At 45.1% G+C, this 18,254-nt stretch overlaps 1 protein-coding gene and 1 long non-coding RNA gene across 14 annotated transcripts in view; one reads left to right on the forward strand and one right to left on the reverse strand.

The window, feature by feature from the left end:
• The window catches only part of TIAM1 (TIAM Rac1 associated GEF 1), a 399,670-nt gene that overhangs the window by 320,823 nt on the left and 60,593 nt on the right, over positions 1 to 18,254 (forward strand). For all 12 annotated transcript variants that reach the window (XM_045036687.1, XM_045036692.1, XM_045036693.1 and 9 more), the window contains 2 exons: positions 6,777 to 6,858; positions 14,098 to 14,184. In XM_045036687.1, coding sequence (XP_044892622.1) covers positions 6,777 to 6,858; positions 14,098 to 14,184 — 169 coding nt within the window. The remainder of the gene's footprint in view (positions 1 to 6,776; positions 6,859 to 14,097; positions 14,185 to 18,254) is intronic.
• Positions 102 to 17,143, reverse strand: LOC109503349. 2 transcript variants are annotated; one of them, XR_002162277.3, is made up of 4 exons: positions 16,795 to 17,143; positions 15,699 to 16,134; positions 15,482 to 15,583; positions 102 to 904 (listed from the first exon to the last, which is right to left on the reverse strand). It is a non-coding gene; the product is annotated as an uncharacterized LOC109503349 (long non-coding RNA). The 2 variants fall into 2 exon arrangements; XR_002162276.3 differs by lacking the exon at positions 102 to 904 and adding an exon at positions 13,603 to 15,161.

The raw sequence follows: 18,254 nt of genomic DNA on the forward strand, positions 1-18,254 counted from the left end.
GAGACAGAGCATGAACGGGGGAGGGGCAGAGAGAGAGGGAGACACAGAATCGGAAACAGGCTCCAGGCTCCGAGCCATCAGCCCAGAGCCTGACGCGGGGCTCGAACTCACGGACTGCGAGATCGTGACCTGGCTGAAGTCGGACGCTTAACCGACTGCGCCACCCAGGCGCCCCTAGAGATTGGTTTTATATCGGCCCCGTTGCTTACGAATTTTGTGATATTGGCAAAAGATGTGCTAATACAGTTGACCTTTGAACAGTGCGGGGCTTGGGGGTGTTAACCGCCTACACAGTCAGAAATCCAAGTACAGCTTTTGACTCCCCCGACACTTAACTACTAATAGCCTACCGTTGACTGGAAGTTCACTGATAACAATAATAGTCAGTGAACACACAGTTGGCATGTTCCATGCATTAGGTACTGTACTCTTACAATCAGGTGAACTAGAGAGAAGAAAATGTTATTAAGAAAGTCCTAAGGAAGAGAAAATACATTTGCAGTAACTTTAAAAAAAAAAAACAAAACAAAACTCTGGAAAAGTGGACCCATGCAACTCAAACCCACGTTGCTCAAGGGTCAACTGGGCTTAATTTCTAGGATTTTGCAAAGATGAGAGATACTAGTGCACATAATAGATGCTCAGTAAATGGTTGTCATGGAAATAACACAGTAACAAGCTCTTCTTTGTGAGCCGAGTGGTATAGTTTTCAGTTCCAGGAAAGAGACAATTTGGGAGCAAGGCGCCTCTATCTTAGAATTTGTTCTTCTCTCTCTGCACTTAGTCATTCCTCTGGGGGCCACCGGGCTGCTGGCCGTGGATATGTGAATGATAACAGGATGACTTCAGACATGGTTGCACCACAGAAAGCAGAACTGAAAACTTGAACCCGCGTAGTCTCTTTCTGAAAAGGAGAAGCGTGATTTAAAATTTAATAGGGAATTTTGTTTTCAATCAACTCTTTTTGACGTTTACTTTATATGCAACAAAGCTCACCAATATCTTTTTAATGTTTATTATTTTTGAGAGAGAGGCAGAGAGCAAGCAGGGGAGGGTCAGAGAGAGAGGGAGACACAGAATCCGAAGCAGGCTCCCGGCTCCGAGCTGTCAGCACAGAGCCCGATGCGGCGCTCGAACTCACAGACCGCGAGATCGTGACCTGAGCTGAAGTTGGCCACTTAACTGACGGAGCCACCCAGGTGCCCCTAAAGCTCACCAGTTTTTAAGCACACAATTCTCTGAGGTTTCACCATACCATCATGTTTCCACCACTGCAGTCCTACTTCAGAACGTTTCTATCATCCTAAAATGTTCCCTCGTGCCCCATTAAGTGTTTCTAATAAATAGGAGGGGGAGGGTGTTTGTCGCACTTTTCCATGTGATGCAATCCATGAAAGAAGATCAAAATGATGAGTCTATTTTCTTTTTTTTTTTTTTTTTTAATTTTTTTTTCAACGTTTATTTATTTTTGCGACAGAGAGAGACAGAGCATGAACGGGGGAGGGGCAGAGAGAGAGGGAGACACAGAGTCGGAAACAGGCTCCAGGCTCTGAGCCATCAGCCCAGAGCCCGACGCGGGGCTCGAACTCACGGACCGCAAGATCGTGACCTGGCTGAAGTCGGACGCTTAACCGACTGCGCCACCCAGGCGCCCCATGATGAGTCTATTTTCAACCATCGCCTGAACAATTAAGCGTTAACAGGAGAGGGAGCTTTTAACAGAGAGTAGCTGATTTATTTTTTTTCCTCTGGCTGGCATGGGGCAGAGCCCTGACTTTGTTCTCTCTGAGCAGAGGAAAGAAAACCCTTTTCCTTACTTAAAAAAGGAAAGTGCGGGGCTGATTAGACTGGGATAGCTCTTTGACCACCGGTATGTTTGCATCTTGATGGTTAAGACTTTCATATGTTGCCTCTAACCGACTTCCATGGCCCTCCTATTTCACACATAGTAGGGACTTAAGACATGTCTTTTGAAATTCTATTGACGCGCTTATTATTTTTGAGTCTTGGCCATTGGGTGGCTCATCTGGTGTAGGAGACTGAGGCGCACCAAGCTTGGTCTGTTTGTATCTGCAATTGCAGATGTTCTCATCACAATTTTTTTTAAAGAGTCTAAAATGCAGAGAGAGCATGGCATCTTTCCTGCTCTTTGCAAAAGGTCTCCAGCTTAGAGGTCCCTGAGGAAGCGAGTGCCATAGGCTCGTTCATTTTATCATTCAGATTGCAAGCGAGTATTGCTTACTCACATCTCTGCTTTTACCAAGTTTCTTCACTTTTTTGTTCTTAAGAATACCTTGGGCAACTTGGCAAAGCTTCACGCTCCCTTCTCAGATTACTGTTTTCAGTTGCACGAAATAAAACACATAGGATCACCTATGGCATAATTATGTTGCAATAGTTATCCAAGATATTTTTACAATTATAGATAATACGTGTGCTCATTTATTGGCTCCTTAAATAATAAGACCTAGCGGGAGATCCGATAGCTACTACTGTTTTGAAGTACTGACAGCAGCCTGAATGTGATTGGGAAACAACCATGATTTTCACTGGTGACAAGGTCATAGTCACTGCCAGTACTGTTGTATTCGTTGCCTACATTTATTTATGATTGAAGGAAATGCTAAGTTTCAGTTACAGGTTAGTGGATATAAAGATGGCATTTTTTTTCCCCACCACTGAAGTTCACAGACCCCTTGGATTCTACCCAGGGGTCCCTGGCTTCCAATCCCCCATATAGGCCATTAAACTTGTTCTAATGTCATTCCAAGGCAGGGGGTGTCTGAACACACAGCGCTCCTGGAGGCTTTTTGAGAGTTTGCACATTTCAGGTTATTGACCCTTACTGAATAAGCATCAGACCATACACGGTCGATTAGTTTCTGTAGCCCACCTCCATTTTATTTTTGACAGACTAGCGAAACTCGCACACGTATGAAGCTGTTCCCTTGTAAGTAACTCATTCATAGATGGCTGTCCTGATATGTTTTATTCTCTGACACTGTTTTACCAGACATTCTTTAATAGTAAAGTCTGTAGTTATTAGGAAAAGTGTGTATTAGATTTGAAAGCTTTGAGGGGTCTAGGATGTATCTTTGGTGGGTTAGGGGATCCTCTTGCTTGTGAATGACCATGACTAGTCGGTCGTCTACTTATCTGCTCTGCTGGTTATGTTTTAATAGAAGTGGTACCTGTTGGGCCACTTTTTTTTGTATTTGGTTAATTGTTAGGCCCCATCGATGGATTGATAATGAATAGGGAGGCACTGGCTTTTCAAGACCCTTATTCAATGTGTTTTTCTTAAAGTGACAGGTGGGAATAAAGAGTTTGCAGAAACACTGGTCAATTGATTTATTTACTCATCCAGCAAATATTTATTTAGCATTTATGTGTGCCTGGCACCACCGTGCCTGTTCGGGGCACTGGGATACACAATCAAAAATCCCTACTCCTCGGGGCACCTGGCCAGCCTCAGCCCACAGGGCATGTGATTCGTCATCGCAGGGTCATGACTTCAAGCCCCACATTGGGCATATACCTACTTAAAAGGAACGAAAATGAAAAACCTCTACTCCTTGTGGAACCCACACTCAAGTTTGTGGAGACATACAAAAATATGTAGATTTTTTGCATAACGACATGTAACTGCAGTATTTCAGAGGATGTGAAGAGCTTGGAATGAAAAGGTTAGGTCAAGTGGAAAGAGAGATGGGGCATCCAGAAACAGAGTGTTCTGCCCCTTGAGCTGTGTTTGGGTTGATGTGTGAACAGAGCGAGGTGAGAGAGTGAGTCGTAGAGGTATTTTGGAGGAAAGTGTTCTAGGCTAAGGGAACAAAGCTGGGTGAGGCCTTGGCAGGGGGTGGATGGCGAGGGTGGAGGTTGTTTTCTTGTGTGTGAGGAGGGTCAGTGGCTGGAGAGGGGGTGAGGCTGCAAGAGAGGAGGGGAGGAGGGGAGCAGGATGGGCCATGTAGGGCCTACATGAGAGGGGAAACCCCGGAGGAAGAAGGACACTGGTTGACTTCTATTTTAGTAGGCTCACTGTGGCTCTGTGTCCGTGGGACATGTGCCACATGGCCAATGGACCACAGGGCACAAGAGAAGTTGCTGAGAACAAGCAGGGGGTTAGTGCGTTGTAATTGGGGCAGCGGGTGATGCTGGCTTGGACCAGGGCACCCAGCGGAGATGTGTGAGACGTGATCCTGACTTCATGATAACTCGAATGCCTGGCAATCAAGTTTGTTCTTAAATCTGATGATCTTTTAATCTGCTCTTTGAGAAGAGGGAAAGGGACACCTGGGTGGCGCAGTTGGGTAAGCATCAGACTTAATTTCAGTTCAGGTCGTGATCTCAGGGTTCGTGGTTTGAGCCCCACATCGGGCTCTGTGCTGACAGTGCGGAGCCTGCTTGGGATTCTCTCTCCTTCTCTCTCTGTTCCTCCTCTGCGTGCTCTCTCTCTCTCTCTCTCAAAATAAATAAACATTAAAAAGAAAGGGAAGGAAAATGTGACACATCATTGACTTAATAAAATAAAGGGAACGCGTGTGACGTTTTGCTGTTAAAGATGTTTGTATAACACCTATGAAATTTCAGCATTTCTAGTTTCAGATAGGGATTGTAGTTGCATTGAAAAAATATATTTTAAAGTGCATATCCTTCTTGAGATTTTATGTTTTTATTAGTGTTTTTTACCAAACACAATTTTAGTCTAACCACTCTGAGAACATACTGTGGCCAAGGGGCTTATATCTAGATCACACTTAGGTATTGTCTGGGGCTGGTAAAAGACACAACAGCTTTCACACCGTTCCAAAGAAAAGTAAGAGGCAATATTATGAGAGAATGGGAAAGATTATTCACAAAGCTGTATTCCCCCTGGATCTGTGGCAACCATTAGGAACTTTCTGGAGATGATTGCAACAGTGATATACTGCCACCTAGGGTAAGAGTTTGACTCTCAAGGAAATTTGTAAAAAGTAAAACTGAGGCTCAAAGTAATTTGAAAGAAACACAGTGCACAGCATTTATCGCACATTCCGTGGCGTCCTAAAATATTGCATAAAACTTTATTATATTTGGTATTTATAACGTTGGTAACTGCATTTTCTGAACTAAAGATCAGTTTCACAACTGATTTCTCCTGATTGCAGAATTTATTCGTATGAACATTTTTCTGAAGTATAAAAGGAAAAAAAACCCACATGAAATGACACCCCTAACACATTGCATATGGCGGAAGTTGCATTAAATTAGGATGTTCTAGAGGATCTGGGCTGTGTGGTCGTTGTTCCCAGGACACTGCTCCCCTTTCTATTCTAGCAGCCTCTTTCCAAGGCTCCTTCTTCCACCTGTCAGCCTCCCTAAGAAAGTGAAGAGAAAGAAACTACCATTCTTTTCTACTTGCCTGAATTACGTTATTTCTGGGTGAATGACTGTGGGTCAGAGATGCGAGCAAGTTTCAATAACCACCAAGACTTCTCTTTCGTACTAAAGCACAGCCTTCTGTTATTGACCTTGGCACCAGAGTTTTTCATTTCAAAATTGAATGACAGTTTTCCAGTTCCATATGAGCTTCGACACATTTATTTGTTTTGGAATTTTTATCATAATCTTTGGAAACGGCCTTTGTCTTGCTTACCTAAGAAGTTGTGGTACCTCTCAGCGCCACCTGGAGGTGGTCTACCGGGCATTGCGGTATAGTGGAGAGAACTTGACCTCTGGAGCCAGCGAGACCTGGGTTCAAATCCCTGTTCTGCCCATTCTGGCTTTAAAACCTTTAGCAAAGTGCTTTCTCTCCAGCCATATTCCCTTGCTTGTTCAATGGAATGACACTTGTGTGGCACATGGACACCTGAGAAAACCTTCATAAGTTATTGTCCATGATGCTGATTGTTGTAGACATATGAAAGTGAATTAAATTAAATCGAAGTAAAGTTTCTGATATGTGAACTACAGCTTTCTGTTATCTTTCCCGCCCCTCCCCGTACCCTCCCCCCCCCCCCCGGCTTTCTTGGGTTTCTAGAGAATTGATTAATTTATGTGCCTTAGTTTTCTAGCTAACTTGGTATAATCCAGTGGCTAAAAGAGAATCTCCTCCGTTTATATAAATTATTGTCTGTTTCAATGCTATTCTTTGTCAGCACCTATTTGTGCTATGAATCTTTAGGGCAAAAGTGGCATGTGAACAGAAACTTCTCCTATTTCTAAGAATCCCTTGTCAAGATCTTTTTTTTTTTAAATGTTTACTTACTATTTTTGAGAGAGAGAGAGAGTGAGTAGGGGAGGGGAAGAGAGAGGGGGTGGTAGACAGAGGATCCAAAGCAGGCTTTGCACTGACAGCAGAGAGCCTGACGCAGGGCTCGAACTCACAAGCCGTGAGATCATGACCTGAGCCGAGGTCAGACACTCAACTGCCTGAACCACCCAGGTTCCAACCAGGCGCCCCCTTGTCAAGATTTTTGTAGCCTCTTTCTGATTTTAATGATTTCTTTCCCCAGTACTGGATATTTTTGGTTACTTTAGCAATAGTTTTCAGGTCTGTGAGAGATCTAGAAGGGGAAGAGACATTATTTAGAAACTGGAACGGTAGTCAAGTTTGGGAGCGTGCATTTTAAATTTCTCTTTTGACTTTTACTGGGTTCGGTTCAGTAAAAAGGCTGTGATGTGATGAGAATTTACTTCCAAGTATCAATTGTGAAAAAATAGACTTACAAAATGATGTCTATTCCTAATAAGATATTTGTAATGCAATCCTAATCAGACTCTTTGTCATTTTTCAGCTGTACAAAGAAATTGAAATTTGTCCAAAAGTCACTCAGAACATCCAGATTGAGAAGTCAGATACAGCCAGTGATAATTATGGTATGTTTATTTTTCTCTGATCTTTGGTGTTTTTCAAGTTAAAGCAATTCCTGTGTAAACAGGCACTTACAATTCAGTAAAACGTCTTTGGGGCCTATTTAAAACAGATAGCACATCTGGCTTCTGTGCTATATACACAGCGGCCAAACTGGGGGTGGGGTGGGGGGGGGCAGGGAAGAGATTTACTGTGGGTACCATGCAGACTTCAGCCTAAACTTCATAGCTTTAATCATTGGGGTTAAATTTCATAACTTTGGGTCACTGGGGTTCTGTCGTAAATAGGAAATGCGTGTATCGGGAATAGATTATAGTATGATATACCCTAGTAATGAAGAAATGATCCCTTCACACCCCTCTTCCTCAAACATACTCATTATTCTCCCTTCCCCAACAAATAATGTAAAAAGAACTTATTTCCGTGTTGTGCTGGGAGTCCCCAAGACCACCCCTACGTTTGCTGATCCACTAAGAGGACGCATAGGACTCAGGAGATCGTCCTGGTCATGACTGTGAGTTATTACAGAGAAGCTATAATAACAGCATCAATAAAGAGAAAAAGCACATGGGGTGAGGTCTGAGGAAAGTGGGTACAAGCTTCCAAGAGTCCTTCCCCAGTCATACGGGACGTCCTCGATTCCCCCAGCAGCAAGCTGGGACAGTGCACGTGGGGTGTTGTCTAGCAGGGAAGTTTGTTGGAGACTCAGTGCCCAGTCATGTAGATGCACTCTACCTAGCATGTACCAAAGTTTCAGGCTCCCAGCAGGGGAAAGCTGGAGTTAGGCGTCAGCCATATTGTTTGTACAAATTTTAGGCCCGGTGAGTCTCGTCAGGGTGTTGGGAACCCACCCAAAATCCAAGTTCCCGGATGGCCAGCCAGGGGCCAAACTTACAAGCAGGCCTTTGAAAGAATAACAGGTCTGCCATGTTGATGGTTTTCTACACAGTTGTCTGCATTCTGGCGTAGCCAAATATGTCGTCCCTTCATATGTCCCAGACTGGTTAGCATCACACTGTATGATCTGAATAGCAGTGGAGTTGGTGCTTGAGCAGTAACCACAAGGGGAAATCCAAACAGTGATATTAGTCAGGAGTGGCGAGGCTGGCCGAGGTGGCTCAGAACAGTGAAATGGGCTTCCTGAATTCACCGTGCATCCTTTGTGGCTTGGCTCGACTCTATGTTACCGTCACTCTCGGACACAGGCCTGCAGCGGCCGCTTGGGGCGTTGTCTGTCTCTCGGCGGAGGGGAAGAGAGAAGGCGCAGTGAGCCAGGTGCTGGTGGCCTCACAGTTTATTGTCAAAGCCAGTCCCCTGGCCCCGCCTGCCCCCAAGGGGCAGGGGACTCTAGCCCTGCTATTTGTGGGAAGGAAGAGAACCAGAAAGCCTGATGCAGACACATGGAGCTTACCGTCTTTGCTCATTTACGGTTTCTCTCTGAATTAAGTTAATTTGGCTTCTTAGCATTTGAGCATCTTCAGAACTTTCACGCACCAGCAGGATGGCAGAATCATTCTGCAGTCGCTCCCACAGGCCACTACTCTTCATCTCTGAACATTCCTTAGGGTATTTGGCCTAATGAAGAGAACCTCATTTTGGACCCTGGTCACTTGCATTGCACCTTCATGCTGTTTACTTCTTGACCTTGAAACTAAAGACATCATACACCCAGAGGATGTTTTTTGATGGCAGAGGATACACGTCTACAGAAGGCTTATTATGCATCGGAAGCATGACCTTGGTAATTAAAGCAGTAGTCGGTGGCAGTGCTGTAACTTAAGTGTCTGGCTTCTCCAAAGTGAGATGCACCGTGACAGTTATTCTTTTCTCTTTAAGTAGCAAGAAGCAAGACAGGGCTGAATTTAAAGGTCTTGGAATGAAACTGTAAGATTGACGGGTGCTTGGACTCGGGAACTGGGCATAAAGCCGCTATGCTTTTGGGCGTGTGGGTGGCTCAGTTGGTTAAGCGTCCAACTTCGACTCCGGTCATGATCTTACGGTTCGTGGGTTCGAGCCCTGTGTCGGGCTTCAGTCTGACAGCTCAGTAGGCACTGAGGCAGTAGGCAGCCTGCTGTGATTCTGTCTCCCTCTCCCTTTGCCCCTCCCCCATTCATGCTCTGTCTCTCTCTGTCACAAAAATAAATAAAACATTAAAAAAAACTCTAAAAAAAAGCTATAATTTTATATGTTTTTATTGACTCAAGCGCTCACAGACCCCATTTATATTTCCACCCTGAAGGTATTTTAGCACCTCAGGCATCACCCTAGAAAGTATCGTCAACAGTGCTTCTCAAAATATCTGAGGTAAAGAAGCAGGGTGTTTTGTTTTGTTCTAACAGTCTGTCGTGGACCGCCACTGCTTTTGTAAACTCTCAAAGCTCATGCTTGGAGGTGTGCCATTGTCTCACGGCTGGGCTCACAGTGCTTAATCTCAGTTTCTGTCTATGTTACTATCAGTCACCAATGGACTTCACTTTCTAGAGCTTGCTATGTGTGGCTAATAACCTCAGCAAAACCGTTTATTCTGAGCGCCCAGTTCATGCTGGTGGAAGGTGTTCCAACAGCGTATTGACGGAGAAGTTAAAGAGTCCCCCATCGTAAGAGACTTACTTGGTTGCCTCTGACCTCAGAACTATCAAGGATTCTTTTTTTTTTTTTTTTTAATTGCTGAGAGAGACAGAGCATAAGTGGGGGAGGGACAGAGAGAATCCAGAGCAGGCTCCATGATCCGAACTGTGAGCACAGAGCCTGATGCGGGGCTTGAACTCAAAGACTGCGAGATCATGACCTGAGCTGAAGTCAGACGCTTAACCAACTTGGTGCCTCCAAGGATTCTTTTTTTTTTTTTTAAGTTTATTTATTTATTTTGAGAGCAAGAGAGCACTTGAGCAGGGGAGGGGCAGAGAGAGAGGATCCCAAGCAGGCCCTGTACTGCCAGCACAGAGCCCGATGCAGGGTTCGATCTCATGAACAGTGAGATTATGACCTGAGCCGAAATTGAGAGTCGGGGGCTTAACCAACTGAGCCACCCAGGTGCCCCCAGAACTACCAAGGATTCTAAATTCAGCTCAGCAGTATTTAACGTTCGCACCTACTCAAGTCTGGCTTCCTGCCGTATATTGAGCTCAATATATATACAGTGCAGTATATATATAAGTTACTAGCATATGCCAACATACAAAAATCCAAACACAAACCACATGCTGTCTTCTATTTTAGAACACTTTAGGGAGGAAAATAGGGCTTAATAATCCAACTGACTGAACCAGTGGAAAGATTTGACACTTCCTTTTCTTTTCTTTTTTTTCTTTTTTTGTTTATTTATTTGAGAGAGAGAGAATGAGCAGGGGAGAGGCAGAGAGAGAGGGAGAGAGAGAATCCCAAACAGGCTCCACACCGTCAGTGCAGAGCCCAATGTGGAGCTCAAACCTATGAGCCTCGAGATCATGATCTGAGCCATAAACAAGAGTCAGCCACTCAACTGACTGAGCCACCCAGGTGCCCCAAGATTTGGCCCTTCCTTAATCTCTCTTAGTCGCCCTTCCCTGCATCTCAACCTGAACTGATTGTTGAAATTAGTTCACAGAGTTATGAGATAGACTAAGCATGACCCCCCAGGCTGCCTTGAAGTAAAGGATGCATCGTTGCAGCAAGAGAACATTCCTTCTTCTACGGGGACTTCTGCTGTTGCATTTTTGGTCACATGTACCATTTCTATCAGAGGTGTCCACACTTGTCCTATTTTCTGAATTTCCCTGTATCCTGGAATCTGGTTTTGAGTACTCCCCTGCTGTTTCTGATGACGCCATGACTTTTCCTTGGTTATAGATTTTAGTATGAGGGACCTTCTGGTTGCTCATCACAGGCGTTTGTCTTCTTGGTTTCTCTTCTTAGTTTTAATCACTTCCTTTCATTCTTGAGAGCATTATTGCTGCTCGTGGTGCCTCCTCCTGGTGGGTTAAGTTGGGTTTATTTTGAATAACTCTCTCTGCCTCCTGTTGGCAGTCATCTGGGGCTATGTTACGTTTATTGGCTGGGAATTAGATTGTTGCTATCCTATTTGAAAGGAAGAAAAAAACTGTGTTTTCCAGTGATCTCAAAATAATCCAACGGTAGGATATACAATATTTTCCTTACATGTGTTAATTTAGGAGATGGCTGTAATCCCCCTCCGCTGCGTGGGCACATTACTGGCATCTCAAAATGGAGGCTGCTCCCTGAGACTCTGAGAGCCCGAGGTAGTGTGTGCTGTGTAGCTGAGTGTGGGGAGAGCTGCCTTTCTGAATGCTGCGAGGGGGTCCTGTTTGCCTGACCCCCCAACAGGTGTCTTCCAATATGAATTCCAGTGCAGAGCCGAAGTGCCGTTTCCCTTCGTGAATGTTGGCTTCCCTTGAATCAACTTCCAGAAAACTTATTGCAAAAGCTCTCTTCAGCAGTCCTGTCACAGAGATTTCCCACCAACTAGAGGGGTCTGATCTCTTTCTCAGAGCCATGCTTGCCCAGCACCAATCTCATAGTCGCTTGTAGTCCTTGTTATTATCTTTTGATTATTAAAAAAAAAAAATAGACCAAGAAAAGAGGGAAGGGGGCAAAGGAATAGTTCAGCCATCTCCACTGATTTTGGCCTCGTGTGGTTTGTATCAGGCTCTCAACTGTTGTCTCTCCTGGCATCTTCTGATCTTGTCCCCTGGCACCTTGTCATTTGCCCACTTTTTTTTTTTAATGTTTATTTATTTTGAGAGAGAGAAAGAGTTGGGGAGGGTCAGAGAGAGGGAGAGAAAGAGAGAATCCCAAGCAGGCTCCACGTTCAGCACAGAGCCCGACATGGGGCTTGATCTCACAGCCACAAGATCACAACCCGAACTGATCTCAAGAGTCAAACGTCCAACCAACTGAGCCACCCAGGTGCCCCTGCTCACTTGTTTTAATAGAAAAAGAAATGTGGGGGCGCCTGGGTGGCGCAGTCGGTTAAGCGTCCGACTTCAGCCAGGTCACAATCTCGCGGTCCGTGAGTTCGAGCCCCGCGTCGGGCTCTGGGCTGATGGCTCAGAGCCTGGAGCCTGTTTCCCATTCTGTGTCTCCCTCTCTCTCTGCCCCTCCCCCGTTCATGCTCTGTCTCTCTCTGTCCCAAAAATAAATAAACGTTGAAAAAAAAAATTAAAAAAAAAAAAAAAAAAGAAAAAGAAATGTGGTCTCAAAACTTGACAGAAACTCGGCATTTCAGAAAGGAAATGCCTATATTTTAATGAACTTGTATCCATTCTTTCTCTTGGCATTGCCCCTGATTCTGCATCTACTCTAACAGATAAGGGAAATTCTCTACTGAAATGCAAATAGATAAACCTGTGTTAGGGCTAATATCACTTAATTGGCTCATGTATAAAATTATTTTTACTTGAGTGGGTCTTCTTCTTTTTTTTTTTTTTTTTTTTACTTTAAAGTTTATTTTGAGAGACAGAGAGGGCACGAGCAGGGTAGGGACAGAGAGAGAGGGGGAGAGAGAGAGAGTCCCAAGCAGGCTCCTCACTGTCAGTATAGATCTGAACGTGGGGCTCGAATTCACGAATCATGACCTGAGCCGAAATCAAGAGTCAGACGCTTAACCAACTGAGCCACCCAGGGGCCCCGATTTGAGTGGGTCTTCTTGAAACATAATCTGAACGTTCGTTACAAGTTGCTGTAAGAATGGAATTCAAAGTACGAGTCAAATAAAGACCAGAAAGTCCTCAGGGTATGGCCTGTGTTTCCCCATCTGAGGGAGTTATGATACTGTAGTAGGCGAAGACAGTTGGTAGTTTTGCCTAAGTGTGGGTATCTATTTCCTGATCCTGTGAACTAAACAGAAAAACCCATGTTCGTTATGACACGGCCTGAAAAGTCTTGATGACTCCCTGGGTCTCAGTCCTGTAATTTATTATTCAGTCTTGTTGTTATTTGCTTATTTGCTCTTCAAAAGCACTGTGATTTTTTTTCTGCCTTCACCCTTAAGGTAAGTACCTATATTAGGGGATTATTCTTCTCCCAGACCTGAAATTATGTCATATCTTCACAACTGCATTAATTCTGATTGCTCTTTTAGGGGTGTTTGCCACAGTCTCTTACTTGAGGGAAAGGAGATAACAGATCAGAAAAGACTTTTAAGTAATCTCGGGGTGTCTGGTGGCTCAGTTTGTTAAGCCTCCCGACTCTTGAGTTCAGATCAGGTCATGATCTCACAGTTCGTGAGATCGAGCCCCGTGTCAGGCTCTCCACCAAGCCTTCTTGGGATTCTCTCTCTCTGTCTCTCTCTTTCTCTCTCTTTCTCTTTCTCTCTCCCCTCCCCTGTTGCACTGTCTCACCCTCTCTCAAAATAAATAAATTTACATTAAAAAGATAATAAAAATCTCTGTACCCAGCTTGGGGCTGGAACTCATGACCTTGAGATCAAGAGTTGGATGCTCCACTGACTGAGCCAGCCAGTCGCCCTGATCAGAAAAGAGTTGTAATGAGACTGTCTAGAAACTGAGGTGCCCAGGGCTTGTGGCCACGGAATTAGAAGCCCCTCAGATCCCCAAACCACCTGGAAACTCAGGGTCTGGTTCTGCGTTTTTTCCCGAAGGATGTAGCAAGCCCAAGATTGATTAGCTAATGGGCTTTGGGCTCTGGAAGCCTGGACAAGTATAAGATAATCTTATGATCACACTCTAGTAGAATGTGCAATCAATGAATTTCAGTATAAAATAAGATTTGTAAAGTAAGTCACTACTTAATCCCCATATGCAGAGATTTATTAAGTTAAACTCGGTGTCCATATAGCAATACATATGGCTGGACACATACCATGTAGTTGTTCAGGTGTAATATATCTTAGGACAAGGATTGGCTGCAAAAAGCCGAAGGACCCAGTTGAGATATGCTAATCATCCCATTTGCACTGTGGAGGAGACAATGGAAAAAATAAAACTGTGGCTTTTGCTAGCAAGCAAGGTAAAACAAAATAATTTTCTTCCATTTGGGTTGATAGGTAGGTGGTGTGAGGAGAGATGTACCTGGTAATGTTAATTTTTGCAAGTAGTGGCTTTTTTAGAGTGATCTAAAAATACATTTTTTTTGTGCTTTGTAAAATAATACGAACAAGGAAAAAACAATCGCTCCAAACTGTAACCAAAAACGTTGAACATACTTAGTTTACAGCAGGTATTTCGTGTTGTTTGGCAAACATTCGGAAGGTGTGAGCCCTACCATTCTGTCTTTGTGTTTTCTAGGCTTTTCCCTTTCCTCTGTGGAAGAAGATGGCGTTCGAAGGCTCTATGTGAATAGTGTAAAGGAAACTGGCTTAGCTTCCAAGAAAGGTAAGTGACTGAGTATCGTAACTGTCTGTCTGTCTCTCTTAAAATCTCTTGGGGGTTTCTCTGGTTGGTGGATGAGAAAGACACCCCCAAAGGGTTCACCGGTAAAGATTATTTGAACATTGTCTCCTTGAAAACCCTCCCAGGGAATATGCATATTGTTCTATAAATGCAAGTGTTTAAGAAATGCCACATTTTGGATCTTAAATCTGATTCTGCGCCCATTTCCTTGGGGCTGGTGGGAAATCCCATTCTAACCTGACGTGATCATCTTTCGATGGTATGGGGGTCCTAGGGGTTTTCCTGAAGCAGCATTTAGGAACAGCCCTCTGTGCTCCGGTGGCCAGAGCTGACGCTGGCTCTCCCCTGAACCTGCAAAGCTCCTTCAGAGTGGCTGTGGTCCTGCTCCCGCTCATGAAGGGACCTTTGCAGAAGTTGAGAACCTAGGGTTTCAGGATCCAGTCTTCTTGCCCCACGGAGAGAGCTCTGTTCTGCCACACCCCGCCTGCGGCCCTCCCAGGGCTCACTGCGGTTTGGGCTACTTGCGAAACCCCAACTCTCTTTCCTCTTTCTACTCAGAGAGAATCTTTTCAGCCTAGATTTTTTTGCTTCCTGTGATGGTTTCCTAGGGCTGCAGTAACAAATTATCACAAACTGAGTGATTAAAAACAACAGAAATTTATGCTTTTACGGTTCAGGAGGCCAGACGGTCAGAATCTGAGTATGGGCGGGGTTGTTTCCTTCTGACGCCTCTGACGGAAGAATCTGTCCCATGCCTCCCCCTTGCTTCCAGTGGCTGCTGGCGGTCCTTGGCAGTCCTTGGCTTGTGGTTGCGTCCCTCTGATCTCTCTGTCTTTCATCACATGGCCTTCTTTCCTGTGTGTCTCTGCATCTTTACATGGCCTTCTTATAAGAATACTGGTCATTGGATGTAGAGCCCATCCTAATCCAGTGTGATTTCATCTTTAACGTAATTACATCTGCAAAGACCCCATTCATTTTTTTTTTAAGCTTATTTACTTATTTTGGGAGACAGAGACAGTGGTGGAAGTGTAGAGAGACAGGGGGAGAAAGAGAGAATCCCCAGCAGGCTCCACACTGTCAGCGCAGAGCCCGACGTGGGGCTCAAACTCACAAACCGTCTGATCATGACCTGAGCCAAAATCGAGTCAGACGCTTAACTGACTGAGCCACCCAGGCGCCCCAAAGACCCTAGTTCCAACTAAGGTCACATTCTGATACTCTGGATGGACATGAGTTTGGGGGGTGGGGGGTGCACTTTTCAGCCTACCATACTTACCGTAAACAAATCAGGCCGCTAGATAGGGCTCAAAACCCACTTTCCTTTCATTCTCCTTGCTGTGGAACTTTTCGTTTCATCCAGGAAGCAGCCATATCATACCTGTCGAATAAAAGACCAAAACGTCTGGGTCAGTTGCACTTAGACGTAATGCCTTGCATCTGTCTGCTCTAGCAGACAAGAATGGAGCAGACAAGAAAATGGTGGAGTGGCCTACCTTGCCAACTCCTTCCATGTCTTGGTCCAGCTCAGTTCTGGGTGTTCATGACCTTCGAGCTACCTACCCAGGTTACTTCCCCCTGTGCCGTAAGCCTCGGAGAAGGGCAGCCTGCGTGCTTGGCTGTGCACAGAAATGGCTGAAGTGTGACAAATGGGGAATAAAGTCAAAGTCATGTATTCACCGCCGTCACAGAGGAGGATTTTCCTTCCATACTTTCCAAGGCCAAAGGCAGCCTGGAGGCGAGTCTCCACATTCACTAAGCTGTATCTCAGCTGGGAGCAGACGTGGCAGGGTTTGTTCTCCCACAAACCCAAAGTCTGATTGTTATCTCTTGCAGCACGATGAGTGTGCCCGTTGGCGTGGTATGGGGGTGGGGAAGTACGCTGCCTCAGTTTCAGTCACATCCTGTTTTAGTTCTCTGAATCCAGGAGCCCTGGTTTTAGATAAAAACAAATGGTTGTCTGTTCCAACCCACTTGCCTTGTATAGCACTGTCCTCTATAGATTTAAGAGTGATGTCCCTTTGTCCACTGGGGCCACAGACACACCCATGTAGAGGGCAGTGGCAAGCAAGAGACTTGGGTTGGGGCGCCTGGGTGGCTCAGTTGGTTGAGCATCTGACTTTAGCGCAGTGGTGATTTCGTGGTTTGTGAGGTCGAGCCCCACGTCGGACTGTCCCCTGCTGGCAGCCCAGAGCCCGTTTTGGGTCCTCTGTCCCCACCGCCTCTACCCCTCGCCTGCTCACGCTCTCTCACAAAAATAAATAAACATTAGAAAAGAGAGAGAGATTTGGGTTTTTTAATGTTAATTCTAGCCTCTCTGTGCAGACGTCTGGATAATGGAGAGCTCACTACAGACCGTAAGGCCTCTTCTCGGAGATCTCTAATCACAAAACATTCTCCTTCTTCAGCTTCCATTTACCGTTTTACCTTATTCTTCTCTATAGACAGCCTTGGATGTCCATCATGTTATAACTAAGTCTCTTACTTATTTTTGTTAACCACCTGGGGCTTTTGGCCTATAATGAACTAATGGTGAACCCCCCTTTAATATCTGCCTACCCGTCCCCTGGATCTCGCGTTGGCTGTACTTACGGAATTGACTCTTTGAACCAAAACCATAACACTTAATCTCTGTTCAACTTGGGTGTGCTCATTCTGGCCCATCATTCTTCTCTTGGGGTCATCTGAGGCTGGGAGCTGGCGTCTTGTTTGCTGTCCTCCCGAGTGTTTCTCTGATGGCTCCACAGGACAGAGCCCGGTCGAGAAAACCTTGTACTTCTTTTTCCAGGGCAGAGTATCTTCTAGATACTTCATAGCTTTTGCCACGGTCGATTATGGGGATTGCTTCTAAGCAGGCTGTGGTTTTCTGTTAGAAAGAAAAGCTTTCTTCTGCTACATACTGATGAGAGCTCATGTCTAGTGAATACCTTCAACGTGCCAAATGCTGTGCTAAGAGTTTTACATGGGTTACTTCACTTAGTCTCAGCGCACGGTCACTTTTACGTATGAGGAAATGGGGGCTGGGAGAGGTTCAGTAACATGCCCGCGGTCACAGAGCTGTTACACGGTCACACTGTGACAGCAGGACCCCAGTGAGGCACTTCATTGCTCACTACTGCTGGGCTGTCTACACTCACGTATTAATTCTGAGAATAACTCACTCAGGCAACTGCCTGTGGTCATTGTCTAGGTCTGCCATGACAAATGACCACAAGCTGGGTGGTTTAAAACAACAGGAATGTGTCCTCTCACAGTTCTGGAGGCCAGAATTCTTAAACGAAGGTGTCAGCAACTCCCTCTGAAGTCTCTAGGAAAGAATCCTTCTTTGTCCCCTCCAGCCTCTGACAGTTCTAGGTGTTCCTTGACCCCCAGCAGTATCTATCACCGCCCTGTTCACGTCTATCTTTTCTCTGTGCCTCTCTTCAGAGGACATTTATCAGTGGGTTTTTGACCCACCAGACAATCCTGCATGGTGTCATCTCAAGATCATTTATTTAATTATAACTGCAAAGATCCTGTTTCCAAATAAGGCCCCACTCACATGTTCTGGGACATGGACATATTTTGGGGGGGGGTCACTGTTCAACCCACTATACACTTTTGCTACACCAGTCATGGTAAACCTGGAACTTCTTTAAAAAACAAAACAACGGGGCGCCTGGGTGGCTCAGTCAGTTGGGCCTCCGACTTCAGCTCAGGTCACGATCTCGTGGTCCGTGAGTTCGAGCCCCGCGTCGGGCTCTGGGCTGATGGCTCAGAGCCTGGAGCCTGCTTCCGATTCTGTGTCTCCCTCTCTCTCTGCCCCTTGCCCGTTCGTGCTCTGTCTCTCTCTGTCCCAAAAATAAATAAATGTTAAAAAAAAAAATTTAAAAAACAAAACAAAACTCCTAGATGTTTAAGTCCTGTCTTCTGTTTCTCCTTATATTACCTCCTCTAATGTCTAACCGAGAGGGTTGTCTCCGAGAAAAGACTTAAAAAACACCAACCAAACAAATTACGTTCCACATGGGGCAATTTTGTGTTTTCATTTCAAATGCTGTGATGCCAAAATC

This window comes from Felis catus, chromosome C2, assembly GCF_018350175.1.
Source record: "Felis catus isolate Fca126 chromosome C2, F.catus_Fca126_mat1.0, whole genome shotgun sequence".
NCBI classification, from domain to species: domain Eukaryota; kingdom Metazoa; phylum Chordata; class Mammalia; order Carnivora; family Felidae; genus Felis; species Felis catus.